The following is a 24,095-nucleotide window of genomic DNA, read 5'->3' as shown; positions in this document are numbered from 1 at the left end:
TCAGTGGACTGCAGGACTTGACCAGCACCGATGGCAAAGGCAGAGTACTCAGAGACCTCAGAGCCAAGCCAGATCGGACCGGATTCAGAATCCGAATCCGATCCGGAGGACCACTTGCGCAGTGTGAACGCCGGAGCGGGGTTCGAGTCCTGCCTGCGGACTCAGGTGATCCACAGCGGACACTTCATGGTGTCCTCGCCGCACAGTGACTCGATCAGGAGGAGAAGCGCGGCTCTTTATAATTCTGATAACTATGGGGTTGACACCATGAAAAAACCGGACTCCCAGATCTACAGTTTCGGTCCACTGAGCTCCAGACTGCTGAGCATTGACCCCACTCTCACACGCCTGTTTGAATGCATGACTCTGGCGTACAGGTAAAAATCTAATTTACCTTGCAGCAATGCCTGCTTCACTTTAAAGTGCTAGTGTTTACGTTTCTACGAAACAGTTAAATTACTAAACTAATGCGTGAAACTTGTATAATTTTGCCTCACTGCAAAATTTACAATGCAATAAAATCAATGCAATGTTTACATAACTGCAAAACCTTTAAAGTATAATGGTATAAGTATAATCTACCATTTAAGTTAAATTGAGCTCACTGTAATGTTGTACACCAATTTAATTTATTTTATAGTAATGTATACTTTTCTGTGAGGTATAAGATCAACTTTAGTAATTTATCTGTAAAAGGTTTACAGTAATTCAAAGTTAGATTGTAATGTATTTGTTGTTTAATTGTTTTATAACAATATACATACTGTATAACCTATATTAAGTATATGAAGATATATATTTAACGTATTGTTACTACAGATAATTTACTATTTAACTTTTTTACCTCACTTATAGATCTTACATCAGTACATAAATATAAACCGTAATTAAACTCACTTCAGTGTATAAAAAAATCTGTAAAAATTAAAAAACACTAGAGATCAACGTATACCTCACTGAAATGTTTACAGATCTGTGAAACACTTAAAGTACATATAACATACTTTAAGTGGAATTCACATCATGAAAGTGTACTGATATAAAGCAGTTAAAGTTTAACTTCAGTTTACCTCACTGTAATGTAATTTCCCTAAAGTTACAGATAAATTAAAACAGTGCATATAACTTATATTTTAAGTGACGTTTCACCCTTTTGGATGTGTTTTATTGTTATATAAAACAAGTAGAGTACAGATACATTTGAACAATATACACATTTAAATACTCCGAAATATGGATTTTTTAAAATGAATTATATATTTTTTGAGTTACTTGTATAGTGTTTTAAGGATTAAAATATATTTTACAATTAATACATTTTTTAATGCAAGTTGATAAAATGTCTCCGCAATAAAAAGTGGGTGTGAGAGAGACTAAATTCAGTCTTGCTTTCGAAACTGTGGATGTGAAATCCTTCACTGAGTAAAAAAAAAAAAAAAAAAAAAACTTTATACTTTGATAGGAGTTGGAAGGCAAATGAGGTGAGAGTTACAGAATAACGAGGGTACTTTCTCCAAAACAAATGCACATTTTATTAACACACAGACAGACAGCACTGTGTCTTTTCTTATCAGTATATCTTAAATTATTTATTTACTATATTGAGACATTTATTTTGGCAATCCTGCTTTAAACCATTATTGGGTTGTAAGTATATTGGGACATTAAAAGCTTTGCGCCTAGTGTTTTAAACAGCCTACACTACAGGTATTTCTTAAAGTTTAATACTTTAAGGTTTTGCAGTATTGTATTTATTTTAAGCATTCAATATACTTTGGTATTTCCATATGCTAATGATAACTCCAGACAAACCTTGTCAAAAGACCTCCTAAGCACTAGCTGTTGAAATTATATTGTGATGCAACTGCAGTATGACTTTGGCCGTGAGTCAGCAATAGTAATTTATGACACACAAATCACCTGACATCAAGTGAGACGAGGAATCATGTCAGCATAGAAAGGCTATCAAAAGCGTCTGCTCGTATCACCACATGTAATGACTGTTGTTATTGGACAATGAGATACAGATATTGTGTCATAAAAACACTATTGAATGTTCTCTGGTATTGTTATTGGTAGTTGTTATGGTAAGCATCACTATATTGATTATATTTAAACAAACCTTTAACCCTGAATAAAAAACAATGCCACCTCCCTAGAGTTTTGCACCTTTCACACTTTCTTCAGAAATTGTGAAAAGCCTGTTATTGTTCTCTAGGGCTGAAATGATTAGTCAACATTATCGACAACGATAAATTGTTGTTGAGTAGTCATTTAATCACATTTGACCTAATGTAAGAGCCTGCAATAACACAGTTTGACCAGTGTGGTGCTGTAGTGCAATACTGTAATTCAGCCCTCCTAGATGCAATTCAAGAGAAGAAGACAGTGCTTGTAAATATATGCTGCGCCCTTACCTCTCAATAACGAAATAGACACAACAAAAACTGGCCATGGTGTGAAAGCAGCAGTTAAGAAAGCATCTGATTACAGTGATGTTGATGTATAGTCCTTAATGCACTGATAGCCTTAAATCAATCAGCTTTACAGTAACATAACATATTTGTAATATAAGTCATGTTGTCCTAAACTTAATTAAATCATAAAAATGCTAAATTCTAAAATTAACAAGAAGAATCACTAACCAAAAAAAAAAAGATTTTATTTTATTTATTCCTCTTTATCTTAGGTGATCATTAACCAGCATTATAGACCCATGAACACGTGAATGTGTTGTTAAATTACTGAAATATAAATGTAAAATATTTTTAAATGGGGCATCGGATACCCATTTTTAACAAGTTGATATGATTATTTAGGGTTTTCATGAAATGTCTGTAACATATTTTGGTTAAAATTCCTCATTGGTTGTGTAAAACAACACCCATTATACCTTGTCAAAAACAGCTCTGGTTACAGTGACCCCTTTCTGTGCATGTCTCTTTAAATGCTAATTAGCTTTGCTGACCCACCCCTATCTTCTGTTTTTTTTTTTTTTTTTTTTTTGTGTATTCTGTGCTGCCTTACCATCAAAAACATTGTTGTCGCTACTCACTACTGTTGCTAGAGCATAGAGAAAACGGCAGAAATATGCTAAAACGGGGCAGTCGGTCATCTGTCGTGGGCGGGGCTTGATCAGTATGACATCATGCAGCTCATGCTTGATAGTTGAGACTGTTTATTTTTTTCTGGGATTAAAAAATAAAGGCGAACATTTATTTTTATCATTGTAGGGTTGTGTCCACACACACTGCTGAGAAACATTTATATGCAAAAAATGTTATATGCAGGGTTTGTAGAGAAACTGCAGGTAGTTTAATTAAATAAATGCAATTATTAAAATTTTAAAATAAATATTAAAATAAAAAATGAATTTTTTTTTTTTTTCATCTGTGACAATTAACCAGCATGATAGAAAATGTGAAAGTGTTGTTAAATTATTCAAATTTTAACCTAAAACCTTACAATAAGAATTTTAGGTCAAAGGTGTTCGGCTGACAATGTTTTGGAAGTAAACATTTTTAGAAGAAAATATTTTACCACTGTTATCCACTTGTTGTTTTGCTTCACTGGACCTGTATCCTAGCAGTGGCATATACTGGATGGAGGAACAAATATTTTATTTCAGCCTGATGACGTCCAATTGGTGTTGTTTATTTGTCAGGGTTTGCTGTTATTCCAAGCCATATCCCACATCAAAGCATTCATGCTCACCAGACTCTTAGCAACAGAGTAAACGCAGCACGCTTACTTCACTTGTCTCTTGTTTTTAGAGGTTAAATGCACTAGAGTCAGCAGTAAATGGTGCAAAGTGCTATCAGAATATGTGCAGATGGGCAGCTGTGTCACTTCATTAGTCTGATGAAATTATTTAGACTGCAAACACAGTTAAAAAAACGCTGCCTGATGGAGAAAAGCATGTTTATACAGAGCCAGCAGGATGAAAAGGAAAGATTTCGTGATTGTCCTGCAATATCACCATGTCTTAGTCTCAAACAAAGTAGATTACTACACATTCTATTTCATTTATGTTGTTTATATTTGCTAGGGGAATAAAATGACATCTAATGTTGATTGAACTGATTTGTGTTTCTCCTCAGTGGGAAGATTGTGTCTCCAAAGTGGAAGTCTTTTAAAGGATTGAGGTTGTTGTGGAGGGATAAAATCCGGCTGAATAACGGCATTTGGAGGGCCTGGTTCATTCAGTGTGAGTCTCCAGATCTCATTTCCAGTCTGTTACACACAGTTTACTTCTTTTCTCACGTGAAAGTGTATCTATGAGCTTGTTTTAGTAAAACATTTCTCATGAATGACAAGTATGTGTTCACTATGTAGCAAATCTCGGCTGCATGATTATTTATTTATATATATATATATATATTGCATGCATATAGTACACTCACATAAAGCTATATATATATATACTATATAGCAAATCTCAATTGATGGATTACATTAAAAAAATGCAACTATATTATCGCATATCTCTTTACATAGATGAGATATATAACTATGTTCAACTTTATCTGCATTTATACCATGGTATATCTAAAAGTATGGATTAAAACTATTTAATGCATAAGTATTTCAAAGTCAGTTTAAGCACTATTCTATATTAATGCGATGCTTTGATTAAAACACACTCACACACACAACACGAGAGAGAGAGATCACACTGCACACACACAGAAACATTCAGGATCACAGAAAATTGTCAACGCTGCTCAATTACTTTTTTATTAAAATAGCTTCTATGGTTAGTGGTGCTTTACCTCCTCGTTGTGCATTAAAATAGTTTAATGCACAGATAGCCATGCATTTTCCCTTACATAGACTCACCTATAACTCTAATCTGCTACATGCAACTTTATTATAAACGTAAACATCATGATTTTCGGTAAAGATGCTTCTAAACAATGTGTATTGTAGAAAAAGTTTTTCTTACAAATATGTTCCACTTGATTCATTTTGGATAATATTGAATAATTTGGTTTACTTTGATGTTTGTTGGTGTTTCCTGCCACTGGGCAAATAATCACAGAAATGCTAAATGATCTAAAACATTAAATGTGATTTTAAATATCTTAAGATGTGGAGAAAAGGAAGAACCCGGTGTGTGGGTTCATCACGCCGCTGGAGGGTTCGGAGGCGGATGCTCACGGCAAACCTGAGGTGAGTCCCAAATCATTATAAATGAGTTTTAATATACAAATTAAGATTTTGATGTTTGTCACATGCATGTAATGCATCACCTGCTATGTTTATGCATGGCGTTTACAGGCGATTATTTTGGAGGGAAGTTACTGGAAGAGACGGATAGAGGTGGTGATAAAGGAATATCACAAATGGAGGATTTACTATAAGAAAAGAGTGAGTAACTGACCAAATATAATGGGACATAATTGTCTTTTAGATGTCCAGAACACAGAAAAAAAAATTGCATTCAAAAGTTTGGGGTTGGTAAGATATTGTTTTAAATGTTTTTGAAAGAAGACTTTTCTGCTCACCAAGGCTGCATTTATTTGATTAAAAATACAGTAAAAACAGGAATATTGTGAAATATTATTGCAATTTAAAATAACAGTTTTCTATTGTAGTATATTGTAGAAAATAATTGATTGCTGTGATCAAAACAGAATTTTTAGAATCATTACATGATCTTGGCCTCTATACATTTTTGATCATTTTAATGCATCCTTGTTGAATAAAATCACCCATTTCTTAAAAAAAGAACAGATTCCAAACTTTTGAACTGTAGTTTATACTGTATATTGCATAATTCATTCTCATTATTAAGCTCCCAACAAAAAATGTAGAAGTTGACTAATACAAGTTTTTAATTTGTTCTAACGTCTAGAAAGTGATAAATGACCAATATAATGCCAATGCATATAGTACAGCACACGATAAACATAAAATTCTAGAATAGTCATTGACTATTCCATTGGATGTAACGATTCACTCAACTTATGATTATACGATTCACGATACTGATTTCACGATACGATTTGTCCTAAACAAACTGAGATTTAAGACTGGACAAATTTCTTTGTGAATTTAAAATATGCATTTGAACAACAAAACTATTTTACAATTTAAAACGAATCACATAAATAACACAAATCAAATAAATCTCTTAAACTACGGCTTTGCCTTTTCTCTTTTCATGTAAAATCCGAGGCAACCACTGCATTTAAATAGCGATTTAAACATGTATGCAGCATGAGCACTTTCTAATCGAAATTAGATTCGAGAGCAAAAACTGAATGCTCGGACTTTAGTTTTGTGAAACCATACTACTGCATGAAACAGAAACAGCAGACGGGCTGAATGAGATGCAGATTCACTCTCTGACAGCAGGTGGCGCTTATGGAACAGCAGATACAGCGTTTTCTTGATTATCACTGTAAGCAATGCAGCACTGCACTTATAAATACTACTTTAATATGCATTACTCAGACGAGATGAAAAGAAAATACCATCTAAACTGTTCTAAAGACAGAAAGTTCCCCTCCGAGATATAAACTCATACTACCCTCTGTTGTATCGCGATTCGTTCAACATCTCAGTTGATTTTAATCGGCACATTTATATCAGTTTTCAACCGGTTCGGGGTGCATCGTTAGATCCCACTCATTGACATAATTTTTACTTAATATTGACTGAAGGATTTAACAACAGAAAGTGCTTCATCCACTGACAAAGCTCTTAGCAGATATGGTACAATGTGATTGCAAAATATGTTTTTATTGATCATACTGTATTTTATATTGATTTATCACCACGATACTCCCACCATAAAATGTGGAATCAAAGGACATCAGATCACTGACATGATTAGAGACATTTTTACTGTTTGGCACGACATGAAAAAGTGATATCTGCTTCCATTACGTCCCGAAATGACCAAGATCTTTGGTTTGTAATATGAAATCGAATGCAATTGTGTTTCTGAAGGTACTAGAACTAAGCGAGTCAAATTTGACACCACATTTTTCCCACTCTGTCGAGATACTATTGCAAAAGGAAGAACCCAAAGTTCAATATTCACAGCAAGGGCCGGTAAAATCTCTGACCCCAGCCAACCTCACAAAGTGAACAAAACCATATCCTCAAAATTTAGGTACTGATTCATGGTTAAGATAAGATAAGAGTTTTTTTTTTTTAAAGTATTTTAAGATCAGTTTCAGTTTGACTTGTAATCTCCTTTAGAATCATGAGGCACTGCTACGTCTGATGTGTTTTATTGTATTTTTTATCTTCAGAAGAACAAAGACCTGCTGTCCATGCTTCAGAAGGTAAGATCACAGAGAAGCTTGCCCTTTTAATGCAGTTTATGACAGTAAATAGTCTGGTTTTGCTAAAGTTACACATTTCACCTTTAAGGAGATATTTAAACCCAAAAAGAAAGGTCTGTCCTTATTTACTCCCTCTAAGATCTTCTTCTTTTTTTCTGTGATGCATAACGAAATACATTCTGAAGAATGTTGGGGTCCAAATATTTTAACTATACCTTGAGAAAAGTACAAATACAGCAGTTAAAGTCAAACTACTTGGATTAAACCAAGTGCAAAATGCTGTTTTAATTTAGTGTTTCATGGTCTTGGAAAACCTGGAAATATCAGGGAATATTAAAACTATGCTTTCTAAGCAAAGGAATTTTCTAGAGTGAATATTTTTCTTTCTGATGAAATATTTCATCAACTACATATTGAGTTTTGTGAGTGTTTGTGTAAAGTAGGACTTGCTAACATGCATGAATTATTATTAGAAACAATATTATTATTAGAAATATAATTTATATTGAATGCATTGCAATGTATAATTATAATGCATTGTATTACACATTTAGAAAGTATAATGAACTAAAACATAAGGAAAAGCAAAAAAAAAGTGCAGATTATTTGCAGGAATCTCTAAATGTTACAATGAATTCTAACTTTGGTTACAACGATTGATAAAAATATAAAATGCATTACCAAGTACATTATGCATCTTTTATATTGCATTATACATAACATGTTACCAGGATTTTTTGTTGACTAATAAATATACATTTCAATTTAAACGTACATTTTTTAACTTTAAATATTGGTATCTTGCGTACAAAAAGTAGGCTGGTCCATAAATCTCAAGAAAATAATTTATAACAATCCTAATTCAGTAACCAAGAGCATTCGGTGGATCTTAAAGGATTTTAGTGACTCATCCATTATTTTTGACTTTTTTGGAGGGGAATTCTGTCTAAGGGGTATAATGAGGCCTGTTTTGGAAGGTTTAACCAAAATAAAGCTGTAAATGTAATATATTTTCGCACAGGTTTCTTGTTTTTCTGACATTTTCAGAGGTCTCTTTCATATCTTTGGGCCGTAACGCAGCTGTGATGAAGGCCTAGTGTAAATCATTGATGAGTTCGTGTCGAGTGTAGCATTTATTTTAGTAGGTTAGCGGTTCAGGTCATGTTTGCACAGCTCAAGAGCATTTCTATTAATAGTCTGCCCTCAGATTTTGCTTTCCTCAGCTGGTTGAAAAATTTAAAGGAACCACCATGTACGAAAAACGTGAGTAAACGTAAACGCACAAATTCATATGCGTCACAGTCCGTCATACGGATGAGAAAATGAGTCTTTTGATTGCCTTCAGAGACTAAAGTGCTAATCTTCCCTTCTGTTCGACGAGGCGGTCAGAGAAACACACGTTCAGGCTTTAAACAGCGTTTAATCAAATCTGACCCACATACTGCAAGATGTGAATGTGCTGCTTTGTGGATATGAATTTGATTTATGATGTGAGTCCTTGCTTACAAATGAAAGAACTGATGCTTTCGTATAATACTGTACCATGGTACTTGGTAATCAGTGACTACCATATTAATATACTGTAAAATATGGTATTTGCAACATACAATAAAAAGTCTTAAATATATTAATTGTTTTATTCAGCAAGGATGCATTCAATTTATACATGCATTAGATGTATAATTACGCCTTGAAGATTGTTTTTTTCTTATAAATGATGTTCCTTTGAACTTTCTATTCATCATGAAAAATATGGTTTTCCACAAAAAATGAAGCAGGGCAACTGTTTTTTAGATTGACACTAATAAGTAAAAATAATAATTATATAATAAAGTAATAATGATAATATCTTAAGCGGCAAATCAGTATATTATTCTGATTTCTGAAGATCATGTGACACTGAAGACTGGAGGAATGATGCTGAAAATACAGCGGAGCATCACAGAAATAAATTACAGTTTAACAGATATTCAGATAGGAAACAGCTATTTGAAATTATAATAATATTTCACTATTTTAAGTGTATTTTTACTCAAAAAAAAAAAAAAATGCAGCCTGGATTAGCAGAAGAGATTAAAACATAAAAAAGGAAAATGGTAGTGTACTTAAAAGGATATACATGGGTCAAAGACGAAAAAGTGTTTAAGCATAAAAAAAAGCTTTAAACTGCTGTAGCCCCCCCCCCCCCAAAATGCAAAAAGTTTTCTGTTTTATTTAATTGCTTTTTTTTATTTAAAGTTTTTGTTTTTTCTGAGCAAAAAATAAAAATCTTACATTTTGCCCTGATTTACAGAAGACACCCAGTAAAATGTCATTCAGTGTAACAATCTTGTCAGGCGTATTTAACACAAAAATCAATTTATGACATATTAAAAGACTAATTATTTTCACCCCAAATACTAATGAGCTGTAATCGTACATTTTTAACATTTGCCAGTATCCTAGGTTTTGCCCGTTTGTCAGTAAGAATTTTGTACAAATTTAAAACACAATACAATGTAGTATGCTCCATTATTATTTTAGATATTTTAATATGTACACGTCAGAATAAACATGTTGTTAGAATTTTTGCATAAATATTGTTACACTAAATGAGAATGTAACATTATTTCAACCAAATTTTGACATTTTATTCTCCAAAAACTTATTTGAAACCTTAAACGTAGACATTTTACTTACATTTAATGTGCTTTCTATGGACACAAAATCACTTTTGTACATTTTTCTTGATGCGGACATCTTAACGTCTTTGACCCACATATATATTTTTTGGTTTGTGCTTCAGACATATGTGATGTTATTGTACTAAGTGATCAGATGCACCATTTTCACCTACACTGAAAAATCCCACAGATGCACTTTTTAAGTAGAAACCCAAGTCATACAGTATGTGCAGATATGTCCCTGTTTGTGGTGCAGTGCCTGGTGTTGAGGTGCAGTGTGTCAGTGTGCCAGCAGGAGGCAGTGAGTGTGTCTCGTCCTCCTCACGTGTGTGTGACAGCCAGATCTGGGTCAGGAACAAAAGAGCCACTCGCCTTCAATGAAACAGAGAAACCTGAAAAAAAAAACAAGACATTTACACATTTGCGTTAAACTGCTGTTGTTAAGTCCTCACACGTAAGCACCGAGGCCCATGTACACACACACACACACACTCTAGCACCAATACTATAATTTGCCACCTTTGTGCGTAAGAAAAACAGAAAGTGGAAAACAGAACGTAGGTAGTTTTTTAGGAAAGACGTAATCATTGCTTGAGGGTATTCCTATAAATCTGCGGCCCGTGCCGAGCCTCAGTGTTTGCAGAGCAGGAAAATCAACAGCTCTCCAGGTTTAACAGATGCACTTGGGATTGTTCCAATAACAACCGTGAGTAGAAAGTCAAATCAAAGTGTTTTCGGTGTTGAAGTCGGCATTAAATCAATCCTCCCGAAGGAAAGAAATCTGATAAAACATTGTAAAACAGCTTCTCAAAAGAGGCGGGGCTTGATTTTGTCCATTAGTAATTGATTGGATCATTAGATCCGTGCGAGAGACAGTTTGCTTGAGCACAGAGTCATTTCAGGATCACTGGTGTACTATCATAGCATTTGTTAATCTTTTGAATTCAATTTTATTTATGTTTCCTGTTTTCAGCAAAAAAAAATTAATTTTGTTTTTGCAATTTTGTACATTTTTAAAATAGTTTTGAATTGTTTAATTTTTTGTTGATTTAGTTGTTTTTACTCTAAGTTAAACTAAATGAGAATGAGAAATGTTAACTTGACGACTAGCTGAAATAAAATTGGTTAAAGTTTGTTTTTTATTAATTTTATTTGATTTCAGTTAGCATTTCTTTTATTTCAATATTTTATTTTATTATTATTATTTTTGTATGGTTCTGTAGGAGGTGAGGGAATGTATAATTAATTATTTAAAGATTATGAGGGCATGTAAAAAAAAAAAAGAAGATATGCATGGATAAATGATTTATAAATTGTAAAATAAAAAAGGCGATATTGATTTCATGGTGACAGATTTGATTTCATGATATCAATTGAACATGGAAATTATTGGCTGCCTTGTACAGTTTTAATTTATTACACATTCATATTTATCTTATTAAATTATGTTTTTTTTTTCTAGTGTTGTTTTTTATATATATATATATATAATATTTTCTATGTTTTCCTGGCAACAAAAAGTAACTAGCAGTTTAATTCCTAATGGATAAAATCAAGTCTTGCTTCTTGCTCAGTATGTGTACGTAAACTATCTGTTTTCTCAACAGGATTTTCAATGCATTTCCTTAACGCTTCAGACACTAAAAGGCTTTTTTCTATTGGACAGATGAACTATCACATAAATAGTCCTTGCTTGTGCTCATATGTAGATGTAGGAACCTTCATTAGTGATGTTTGTTAATGAAAGCATCATATTACTATTATTTCACATTACTATGTAGTGTTTCTGATGTGATCAGACCTGACTGATGCTCTCCACAGAGTCCTATCAGCAGGACAGACCTGGAGAAGTGGACCAGTCAGATCTATCCAGAGCCAGAGACGGCTTCAGAGGAAGTGCACATGTTTGACTTGGACTGCTTCCTGTCAGACATCTCAGACACGCTGTTCACCATGACCCAGAAACCCAGTCCCTGGAGTGAAGACCGCCAAAACAGTGAGTCCATAAAGAGAGAAATCATTCATGTCATTTGTGTTTTCAAACTTGGCCTGTGGAGATGCAGTGTGTCTGGTTTAACACCAATGATGCATGCAGTATTTGGTGCATGGTTTTAATTAATCACATTGTGCTGATTTTGAAATATGCATAAGCATGCAAGGTTTATAGACCACTTTTACCAGGGTTTCTGTGGGTTTTGGACATTTTTTAAAAAGCTTTAATTCTGCCTTTTACAAATTAAAGATTTTAAAAAGTCTTAAAATCATGGCATTAAATGTTGCATGCACTGCAAAAAATGAATATTTTCCTCAGGTGTTTTTTTTTGTTTTGTTTTCCAATGCATATATCTAGAAATCTTCCTTAAATAAAGATACATTTACTTAAAATGCAAAATGAAGATTGTTTGAGAAAGTGAACAAAATGTATGCCTAAAACAAAAACAAACATCTTTCAGAGGGGAATTAAGTTCTTCTTCAATTTTCTCAGAAAATAATAACATTGCTTCTCAGCCTGATTTTAAAACATCTTTTAAAACCAGACAAAAATACTGAATTAACTTGGAAAAAAAATGTGTTCTTGGTCATTTTTCGAGCACCTGGTAATTATCAGCATGCATTTTATGAAAAACATATGATTGTATAATCATATAAAAATACAATCTAATTCATGCAAAAAAGTCATACAGCTTTAAAATGACTTGTAAACATATTGAGAGAATTCTCGTCAAATTCTTTTGACCGAACTAATAGATTTTGTAGTCACTATATATTGGATATTTGGCTGATTTAACAACATAATATGTATCTTTCAGTGACGTTTAATGTGTCCTCTGCCTTATAAAGTGTTTTAATCTAAGAATTCATTAATGAGGCAAGATTTTAGAGATGGAGAATTTAGTCACATGAGTTTATCAGATGTATTCAGGAAGGACACCACACCCTCAAACAAGGAACTTTAAGAGAGTAAATTCAAACAGAGCGGTGTTAAACACACACATCCTCACAGTGTTCTTCACTGCTGTCGTCTCAGTGTACACCAGTAATGCAGATATGATCCAGCCTGGTTTGACTCCATTACAGCCCAGCTTGGACGACCTGATGGACATACCAGGTGAGTTTAACGAGTTTAATCTTTATTATACTGACACTGCTTCACTTGAAAACTCCAGCTAAATTATTTTTTTTGCTGTGTGCCACTCTTTACGCTGGCAGATTGATTATAAAGAAGACTAATATGAATATGGAGTCATACATTTACACTTTTCTGCTGTAGTTGCATTGCTAATATGAAATATTATTTAAATATAATTTAAATTAAATATAGCCATTAACATAATGAAATAATAAAAAAATATATATATTAATATATTGATTTATTTTTATAATTGTTAAATATTTATAATATTTTTGTTAAATATTTATAATATTTTATCTGTAGTTTAAATGTTAAATGTTCAAAATTAAATAGTCATTAATAAAGTATTATAAAGAAATTCCAGTAATTTTACATTAATAATAATAATAATATGTTGATTTAATGTTTATGAACAATGTTTTATCGGTAGATTGAATTTTAATAAAATATAATTTTGATATAATTGAAATTAAATATAGTCATTAATATAATGAAATAACACAACATTTTTAAATAATTTCAATATTAACATATTGATTTAATATTTATGATTGTTTGAATGTTAATAAAGAATGTAATAGTAATTAATAAAATATTATAAACATTTCAGTATTTTTTAATAATGACAATAATAATAATATATTGATTTAATATTTATGGAAAATGTTTTATCTGCAGATTGAATATTAATAAAAAATATAATTTAGATATAATTGAAATGAAATATAGTCATTATAAATAATATAAAAATATATATTTTTAAAAATATAATTTTAATTGAATATAGCAATTAAATAATTAATATAACTAAATACTATTTATAAAATGATGATTATTTGTTACAATATATATATATTATATATATATATATATATATATAATAAGAACAGTAAAAAATAAATAGGTGATGAATTTATTGATAGATACAGTACATGGTTGATAAGTAGAATTGCATAACTTTGATGATATATAGGGAAGTTCAGAATTTCATATGTGCAATTTTTAAAGAAAAGCCGGCCCAACAATCTGTCTGTGCTTCCCTTTCGGGGTGTTTAGAGGACAATGAATGAGTTTAACCCCTTGTGGCACATGTGAGATTTCCTCTAATGGCATATCCTCATCTGTGACGGGGACATTTAAAGTCTAAAGAGTCAGTGACTGATGAGTGGAAGTCAGACGGGATGAGATCAGCCCTCAGTAGTGAGTTATTTGTAGGGATGAGTTTACTAAAATACAGCAGCACCCTCCATCTGTGTACTGAATGATCTTCTGTCATTGTAAAGAATATACTAAACTATACAGGACAATTTACAGTAGGGCTTTGCACTATGGATAAAATAACTGCAAATATTTGATAGATATTGTGTTTTTATTTAACTGCAATTTTTGGCAGGTGTGTTTAACTTTGTGTTCGAAACAGCTTTTGCACATAGATGAAAATGGCACAGTTTAAGCCTATTTAATACTTGCAATTCTAAGGCCTCTAAATGATCAACACTAAATCTACTGCATGCCTTCCATCTTTTTTAGCAAGTGAACGCTCTTTTAGTGCAATTGTACACACATCCACCATTGCACAACGCCAGAATTAGCAATAGTGTAAATGTACTCTTTTGAAGCGTGCATGCGGCTGTATGAAACATTAATGTATGGCATTGAATGAAGCACGCATCATCCGAGGGGAAAAATACCTTTCCCAGAAGGCATTCTGATTGGTTGCATGTGGGTTTGGCAGGTCTAGAGGAATAGTGGACTAAACCATGGCAGTTAACATGCCTGCAGTGCCATTAGAAGTCATTTTTGGGCCATTGCAATGTGCAGGAGTCATTCTTACCTACTTGTGAAGAATTAACCTCATGCTCGTTGCTTTCTAGACATTTTCCTGAGTTTCCGCGGCCAGCCGACGGAGCATGTGGGTTATTCAGACTGCAACTTCTTTGAGAGCTTGTCTAGCGCGGTGTTTCCTTCAACTGCTTCCTCCGCCGTCTCCAATCAGATGATACACACAGGGTCTATGCTCACACAGGTACACAGGCTTTCTCAAACACTTCCCCAGCTGCCATCCTTCATCTTTCAGAGTTTTTCTTTTCAGCAGCATCATCCTACAAATTACTTGATTGATGGTGAACATTTAAATGATATTATATTATATTATATTATATTATATTATATTATATTATATTATATTATATTATATTATATTATATTATATTATATTATATTATATTATATTATATTATATTATAATTTTTTGCATGGTTGTTATAAGCACATTACAACATTAAACTGTGCTAAATAAAATAAAGTATAAAATAAAGTATTTTTATTATATAATATATAATAATTATTTGCATGGTTATTTTAAGCATAGGACACATTACATCTGTGAAATATTTCAAATAAATAAATATATTATATTGTGTTTATTTGTTTTTTATAGTTATAGGCACAGTACACATTCAATATAAATTAAATTAAATTAATAATATTATATCTAATATATAATAAATGTGTGCCATCCTTCAGACTATTTACCTAATTTTCCCCAAATGTGTGTCAAAAATGTTTTTTCCATTTTCATTTTTAGCCTCCTCTCTCTGCTGAAAGTTTATCCCAGCCGTCCTCATCTGCAAACCTACCAGGACCCAGTTATCCTCGCCAGGCCATTGACCCCCACGTGACCTTCAACCCCAGTGGCGAAACACCCAAGTTCAAAGGTCACTCAGAGTACATCAGTGACTTCCATCACTCTCTGAACCTCCCATACGGTCAGCAGACGTCCTTCAGCGGTCACACCGTTGAGATGCCGGGTGTCATGGCACAGGAAAGCCCTTTCCCATCAGCCTGCCTCAGACAGAGTTATTCCTCCAGCCAATCACGGACCTGTGAGGCTGCCACGTCCACGGTCATCACCCACACAGGTTCTGCTATGACCGGCCTGCCATTGGACGCCCAACATGGGTACTCCAGCGTGGCTGAGATGTTTCCTCCTGCCACCTGCATGTCTTTGAGCTACCAGTCCATGATGGCCACCCCGTCTCTGCCTTCGCCCGGTGTCTCTTACTGCTTCTCTGTGCCGCAGCAGGGGGGCGTGGCCTCTGGCAGAGGGAAGCACAAACAAAAGACAGGAGGAGCCCAATTGGTTCCCAGGGTGATGACCTCATCTACAGCCCCGCCCACTCAGACGAGCTGCCTGGCCAATCTGCTTACTTCCAGATCTCAAGAGCGTATGTAGATGTTTCATTTATTTGTCAATTTTCCAAGTGTTCCTAGGTTTTCCAAGAGCATCTGGACCACTGAAGGAATGTCCCAGATTAAAAAATAATTGCAGCATATTTTTATATATAATTTTGCTATCTTGAAACTAAAACTTAATTGAATTAAAGCTGATATAAAAAAATATAGATATAAAAAAAAAAAAAAAAAAAAAAAAAAAAATTATTGCCATGGAAGCTAACTGAAATAAAAAGTTTTAAAGTACAAAAAAAAAAAAAAATCTTAAACTGAAATAAAGCTAAATAATAATAAAAAAAATGACATAAGACAAAAAAATCTAATTATATAAATCATTTAATATATATTAATAAGCAATAGTAAAATAACACTAATGGTAAAATAACACTGAGTGTCCCAAACAGTCCAGTTAACATGTTAACGCATGCAATTAATTTTACAATCCTTAACGCGCTAAAATAATTTCAATGCAATCAGATCATTTTAAGCTGTTAAACTCCAGGAAAGTTTTCAGTCCAATGATCCAGTAAGCGAATGCATTCAAACAATCCATCCAAAACGGCGCTGATATAAAGGAAACCAGGCTGATTACATCAGAGATCGCAGAAAGAACAGAACCCGCTGCGTTTTCAGTGCACTATTCATTCCAGTGTGTTTGACTTTAAAACACGAGCTCTGTCATATTCTGGGATTGTCTCTGAAGAGCATCGCGCTGTGTGAACTACAGTGTTTTTGTCTTTCATATGTGCTTATATGGGCTCCTTATATCAGTTGGTTCTTTGGTGTCTTTTGGAGCATCCTTTTGGAGTTCTTCAAGAGTCTTTTTAAGGAAAAGACTTAACTTGAAAAAAGCTTGCAGAAAATACGTATTTTTTTGAGAATTACCCTTTTATCTTTTGGTTTACTTTGCTGTGTATTGCAAATTATGACAAAAGAAACATTTATCACGATTAATCACAGAAAAGGGGTGTGATTACTCTGATTTTAATCTGTTGAATTCTGTGATTAATTGCAGAAAATCATGCTCATTTCATAATAGTTGTAAAACCTTCTTTCTAGGAAAACAATCAGTGAATTTTGATGCAGGGTTAAAAGGCCACAGACCAACGTCACCCATCTCTCCGGTAAGTTCTCCTTATAGTGAAATAAAATATTTACAGCACGCTGTAAGCCAAGTGAAAATAATACAACCACACCGATAGACATTTATCAGAGAGACTTGAGAAATGATGAAGAAAATTGCATTTTAAAAAATAGAACACTGCTATTTTAAACTTTGAAAGTATTTCACAATGTTGGTGTGTTTACCGTATTTTTGATCAAATAAATGCATCCTCGGTGAGCCGGAGAGACTTCTTTCAAAAACATCCTAATTGTTCTCCATAACAGCCAAAGAGTAGCAGTCGTGGAGGATCGCAGATTTCCCACAATCCCCCCTGGGCCTCTACTGTAATCCCTCCACTGTCAGCATTACATTGTCAGATGCACATGTCAACACATGGCCACAGCGGCAGCCCACAGGGAAGCACCATCTCCTCTCTGCTCACTCAACAAACAACACTTCTCATCCCCAAAACAGAAGAACTCTCCCCAGTACAAATGCATGCAAGTGACCGGACCAGTTTAACAGGTGTGTTGATCTGTGTGGTTTTAGAGGAATAGTTTAATAGATTCAAATTAGATAAAAACATACTCACCCTCAGGTCATCCAAGATGTAGATGAGTTTGTTTCTTCATCCTAACAGATTTTGAGAATTTTTGCTCACCAATGGATCCTCTGCAGTGAATGGGTGCCATCAGAATGAGAGTCTATCTTGTGAAGTGTTTGTATAAAAGCAAATCTAAAATTAAGACGTCTTTTACTTCAAACTGTTGCTTCCTGCTAAAATACTATTATTGCATAATACAGCTTCTTCCATTGGGAAAAAAAAAGCGGTCTGGTTTGAATCAGGAGTGAAATCTGCACACATCAAGCACCATTTGCAAGCAAAACAGCCCAAAACAAATATGTGGGTGGATTTTGATGTGAGAAGACAACAAGACTTTTTTTTTACTGGAGGAAGTGTTGTTATGGATTATGGAGTGGTATTTTGGCCAGAAGTAATGGTTTGAATTAAAAAATGTCTTAATGATGGATTTGTTTCTGACAATCATGCAGCTTTTGGCTTCTTAAGACATTAACTGATGGACTGGAGTGCTGTGGACTACTTGTGTGGATTATTGTGATGTTTTTATCAGCTGTTTCTGACGGCACCCATTCACTGCAGAGCATCCATTGGTAAGCAAGTGATGCAATGCTACATTTCTCCAAATCTGATGAAGAAACAATCTCATTTACAACTATATGGTGTCATGCATAATAACTCAAGCATTGTATTTTAATTCAAGAGGAATGATCTGTCTTATTTTGAAATGTGTTTTTAGTTAGCTTTTCAGGAAACATGGGACAGACGTCACCTACAAATCCGCCAGAGAAAAGCCCAGAGTCGTTGCCTGGACAAGCCAAGATGGAGTCCACAAGAGTAAAAACACAATTATTTTATAACCCCACAGTTTTTGTTTCTAATGCAGGTCTTAAATGGTACAAGAAAGTCTTAATTATTATTTCAAGAGAAATTAATTTCGGGGGCGGAAGACGAGAATTGTGATATGGCTTAATGTGAGGATCAAACTTCAAAAGGATATTATTTATTGAATAAATATGAGCTCTGCTCATTTCTTAGTGCATAGGCATAACGGAGGAAACCGATATACTTCTGCCGTTCCAAAATCGCCTCCTGATGGCAGAGAATTAATTTGCATTTTTAATAAGCCAGTCTGCTGTTTTTGTTCATGACCAATGTGAAAATCAACCCATGTTTTTATGCTGCAATCACGCTTAATTATAAATGTGAACTGGTGGATCAACAAGAAGATTAAATATATATTTATGTTATTTAATTAATATAATAATTTATTGAAAATTGTTTCATATAATATTTTATACTTTTCATCTGTTTTCTTAAAAAGGGTTTAAAGGCTAAAATGGAGATCTTATCATTTTATGAAAATGTTGTGTTTGTGAAACCCTGTATAAATCATGCTTTTTGCAGTCATTTTACAGATTAATAGGTTACTATAGACATGGCCGTTCCCCATTCATATTGTATTCATTTTATATGTGCAGGTCTTAAAGGAAGGTTTTAATTAGTCTTAAATTTGAGGTTAAAACTCCTGCAGATACCATGTAATGTTGTCTTTTTTTTACAGACAGACACACGACGGATCACACACATTTCTGCCGAGCAGAAGAGACGGTTCAACATCAAGCTCGGCTTTGACACGTTACACAGTCTGGTGACCACTCTCAGCTCACAGCCCAGTATCAAGGTAACACTCATTTCAGTGGCTCTATCAGTCAGCACTTGTGTAAAAGAAGTGTGCTTTATTGAATTGAATGTGCACTTGTAGTGTACATCAAGTCTTTTAAAGGCATGCTTTTAAAAACTGCTTGCAGATTATATAGCTGTCAAAATTTTTTAAAAGTGCACTTTGTAGGAATGTCAAAAGAAATGCTTTTCTTCAAAGTACATTTTAAATCTTTGTTTTAATAATCTTTTGTCACTCTTTAAAGAAATACACTTATTTTGATGTGTTGACTATCATTTTTATAATTTCATCTTTAGTGTGCTCTTGGATATTAAATTTAAAGTTAATGCGGTACAAGTACTAAACTGAAATAAAAATAAAATACAACTGAATAGAATTATTAAAAAATGCATACAAAAAATAGTAGCTTCATTTTTTAAACATTACAATTGATATTATTGAAATAATGATGACGTATCAAATGTTTAAACCGAGAAAATTGATAATTTTAAGGGAAAAATAAGTTGATTTACCAGGCTTCTAGTTGCTCAACTGTCTTAGGTCTTCTTTGTCGCATCTTCCTCTTTATGATGTGCCAAATGTTTTCTAATGGTGAAAGATCTGGACTGCAGGCTGGTCATTTCAGTACCCGGATCTTTCTTTTACACAGTCATGATGTTGTAATTGATGCAGTATGTGTCATGTTGGAAAATGCAAGGTCTTCCCTGAAAGAGACGGCATCTGAATGGGAGCATATGTTGTTCTAGAACTTGGATATACCTTTCAGCATTGATGGTGCCTTTCAAGATGTGTAAGCTGCCCATGCGACACACACTCATGCAACACCATACCATCAGAGATGCAGGCTTCTGAACTGAGCGCTGATAACTACTTGGGTTATCCTTGTCCTCTTTAGTCCGGATGACATGTTGTGCCAGTTTTCCAAAAAGAACTTCAAATTTTGATTCGTCTGACCACAGAACAGTTTTCAACTTGGCCACAGTCCATTTTAAATGAGCATTGGTCCAGAGAAAACGCCTGCGCTTCTGGATCATGTTTAGATATGGCTTCTTTTTTTTACCTATAGTGTTTTAGTCGGCAACTGCGAATGGCACGGTGGATTTTGTTCACCGACAGTGTTTTCTGGAAGTATTCCTGAGCCCATGTTGTGATTTCCATTACAGTATCATTCCTGTATATGATGCAGTGCAGTCCTGAAGATCACGGGCATCCAGTTTGGTTTCCCGGCCTTGACACTTACACACAGAGATTGTTCCAGATTCTCTGAATCTTTGGATGATATTACGCACTGTATATGATGATAACTTCAAACTCTTTGCAATTTTTCTCTGAGAAACTCCTTTCTGATATTGCTTCACTATTTTTCGCCGCAGCATTGGGGAAATTGGTGATCCTCTGCCCATCTTGACTTCTGATAGACACTGCCACTCTGAGAGGCTCTTTTTATGCCCAATCATGTTCCCAATTGACCTAATAATTAAAAAAATTGGTCCTCCAGCTGTTCCTTATATGTACATTTAACTTTTCCAGCCTCTTATTGTTACCTGTCCCAACTTTTTTGGAATGTGTAGCTCTCATCAAATCCAAAATGAGCCAATATTTGGCATGACATTTCAAAATGTCTCACTTTCAACATTTGATATGTTATCTTTGTGAATAAAATATAAATTCGTGAGATTTGTAAATTATTCCATATGCCTGGGAGATTTCTCATCTGGTTTAATGTCTTCACCTCTGTAATCTCATTGCTCTCGGGCTCAGATCAGTAAGGCCACGACGCTGCAGAAGACGGCGGAATACATCAGTAAGATGCAGCAGGAGAGAGCTCAGCTCCACGAGGAGGCCCAGAGACTCCGAGACGAGATCCTCACGCTCAACTCTGGCATCAAGTGAGTGCGTTTGGGCTGTTTCACAACATGTGGTGAACATAGTAATGAGAGACATCTTCATGAATGTGTGAGTGTGATTGTATGTGAACTGTGTGTGTGTGTAGTGCGTGTCAGCAGCAGCTTCCAGCTACAGGTGTCCCAATAACACGGCAGCGCTTCGACCACATGAGGGAGAAGTTCAGAGAGTACGTGAGGACTCAAACGCTGCAGAACTGGAAGTTCTGGGTCGTATCCTACAAAGCTGTTTCAAAGGTGGTGGGGTGCAAATAAAACAAACACTTAAATGTGTAAAAACGTCTGAAAGAAGACATGCTATGCAAGCAAAATTGAACAGTGCATGAAAAAGACAATGACCCTTTTAGCATGATTAACTCTGTTAAGATGCAAGTCCTCCACATCTTCGTGTCTTCCTCAACTGAAGCCGTTCTCTTAGTTCAGCATCCTCATCGAGCCGCTGTTCGAGTCGTTTAACGGGATGGTGTCCACAGCCAGTGTTGATGATCTGTGTCGCAGTACTCTGTCCTGGCTGGACCAGCACTGCTCTCTGCCCGCGCTCAGACCCAGTGAGTGACCAGCACCTCGCTAGAACCTTCCCTCAGACCTCACAATCATTTACTGACACTTTTCAACCTCCTTGCATATGCATCAGTCCCTGCCGTAGATACACACTTAACACCTTGATTTTACCATGTTTTAGGGGTGTTTGTATTTAATCAGAAATACAGTAAAACAGTTATATTGTGAAATATTATTGCAAATGTTCTATGTGAATGTATAGTAAAATATAATTTATTTCTGTGATGCGCAGTTGAATTTTCAGCATCATTACTCCAGTCTTCAGAGTCACAAGATCTTCAGAAATCAGTCTAATATGATGATTTGCTGCTCTTATTATTATCAATAAGAAATCAACATTTCTTATTACACGCACACACACACGTTTGTTTTTGTGAAAAGTGTGTTCATCCCATAGGTGTAAAGGTTTTTATACTGTAGAAACTGTATATTCTATGGCCCTTCACCAACCCTACCCCTAACCCTCACAGGAAACTTTGTGCATTTTTACTTTCTCAAAAAACTCATTCTGTATGATTTATAAGTGTTTTTAGAAATGGGGACATGGGTTATGTCCTCATAAGTCTTTGTAACTCGTTAGCAATTTAGGATTTTGTTTTTTAATTAATAGAAAGTAAAAAATAACAGCATTTATTTGAAATCTAAATTATGAATTATTATAATGTTATAATTATGTCTTTACTGTTACTTTCAATTATTTTAATGCGTTTTTGCTGAATAAAAAAACTTGGAAGTAAACGGGGAATTCATCCTAAATCTACATTTTACAACAGCAGAATCGAGTCGCATCTACAGGGATGAGTTATTATCAGTTTTACTGTAACTCTTCTGTCATGTGTTTCTCTCCAGCTGTTTTGAGTTCCCTCCGTCTGCTCTGCACCTCCACATCAATCCTCTCAGACCCCAGTCTGGTTCCTGAACAGGCCGTCCAGGCCGTCTCTCATGGACATTCATCCTACAGCTACAGCCAATGACAGCACACCCTCTATAAAACAACAGCCAATCACACGACCCACATGAGAATCCAATCAGAACTCTCATCCACAGCAACAACCAATGACATTTTACTCTCTCACAAATGCAGCCAATGTTGCTCTTTCCCACAAAGGTGCAAGTGTTTATTGATGGTAAAGTGACTACAACTTTAGTTGAGTTTTTATTATTTATAGGACTACAGAGATGATGATCAGAATTGTGAACGTGAGCCAGATTGAAACCCAGCGGGTTCAATATATTGTATTAAGTTCAGTTCATTTTTCACATGCCGTTTAACGCCCCAGCATATGTTTTGTTCAAGTTCTGTTCATGTTATTGTTTTGTAATTCGCATAAAATGAGTGTGAGTGTGAAACTATGGGGCATATTATCTGTAACGTTCTGTGGCTTTTTTAGGTTTACATGTGTAATTTCAGCTTGCAAAAGTTCCTCCCAGGCATAAATGGAGGATCGACATTTTTCATTCTTCAAGAATGCAGTTCTGTTTCAAATGGTATCATGTGAAAAATACCAAATAAATACTAAAGACATATATTTATATTTATAATATTGCAAAATATTATTGCAATTGAAAATAACTGTTTTCTGCATGGATTTATTTTAAAATGTAATTTTTTAACCAGAATCTTCAGGTTAGAGTCTTCTAGAAATTCTAATATGATATTTTCTACTCAATTAAAAAAAATATATATTACAAATGTTGCATTTTTTTTTCATTTAGGAAAAAATACCATTCAAAAGTTATTAGAAAAATACCAAACAAACACTAAATAAATATATATTTATAATATTGTGAAATTTTACTGCAATTAAAAAAAACTTTTCTATAGAGATTTATTTTAAAAAGTAATTTATTTCAGATGTGAAACCAGAATCTGTTTGAGTCTTCTAGAAATTATAATATGCTGATTTTCTGCTAAATTATTATTATTTCGTTT

At 34.2% G+C, this 24,095-nt stretch overlaps 1 protein-coding gene across 2 annotated transcripts; it reads left to right on the top strand.

The window, feature by feature from the left end:
• The first annotated feature begins 4 nt into the window (after positions 1-4).
• Positions 5-23,563, top strand: LOC113073444 (carbohydrate-responsive element-binding protein-like). Of its 2 annotated transcripts, XM_026246339.1 has the most exons (17): positions 5-377; positions 4,101-4,207; positions 5,090-5,172; positions 5,281-5,370; positions 7,266-7,298; positions 11,783-11,957; positions 12,990-13,070; positions 14,969-15,120; positions 15,682-16,321; positions 17,388-17,452; positions 17,718-17,958; positions 18,753-18,850; positions 19,578-19,697; positions 21,459-21,586; positions 21,691-21,814; positions 22,020-22,149; positions 23,012-23,563. In XM_026246339.1, exons 1-17 carry the CDS (start codon positions 31-33, stop codon positions 23,134-23,136), a joined length of 2,739 nt encoding a protein of 912 aa, XP_026102124.1. In that variant the 5' UTR covers positions 5-30; the 3' UTR covers positions 23,137-23,563. The 2 variants fall into 2 exon arrangements, with proteins under 2 accessions (XP_026102124.1, XP_026102134.1); XM_026246349.1 differs by lacking the exon at positions 7,266-7,298.
• The last annotated feature ends 532 nt before the right edge of the window (positions 23,564-24,095 follow it).

Source organism: Carassius auratus, chromosome 5 (genome assembly GCF_003368295.1).
Source record: "Carassius auratus strain Wakin chromosome 5, ASM336829v1, whole genome shotgun sequence".
NCBI lineage: Eukaryota > Metazoa > Chordata > Actinopteri > Cypriniformes > Cyprinidae > Carassius > Carassius auratus.
The sequence above is the reverse complement of the archived record's forward strand: the minus strand, read 5'-3'. Positions and strand labels throughout refer to the sequence as shown.

Coding starts and splice junctions, on each gene's coding strand:
- LOC113073444 (XM_026246339.1), top strand. CDS start 31: ATGGCAAAGGCAGAGTACTCAGAGACCTCAGAGCCAAGCCAGATCGGA. Junction 378..4,100: donor TGCATGACTCTGGCGTACAG/GTAAAAATCTAA, acceptor GTTTCTCCTCAG/TGGGAAGATTGTGTCTCCAA. Junction 4,208..5,089: donor GAGGGCCTGGTTCATTCAGT/GTGAGTCTCCAG, acceptor AAATATCTTAAG/ATGTGGAGAAAAGGAAGAAC.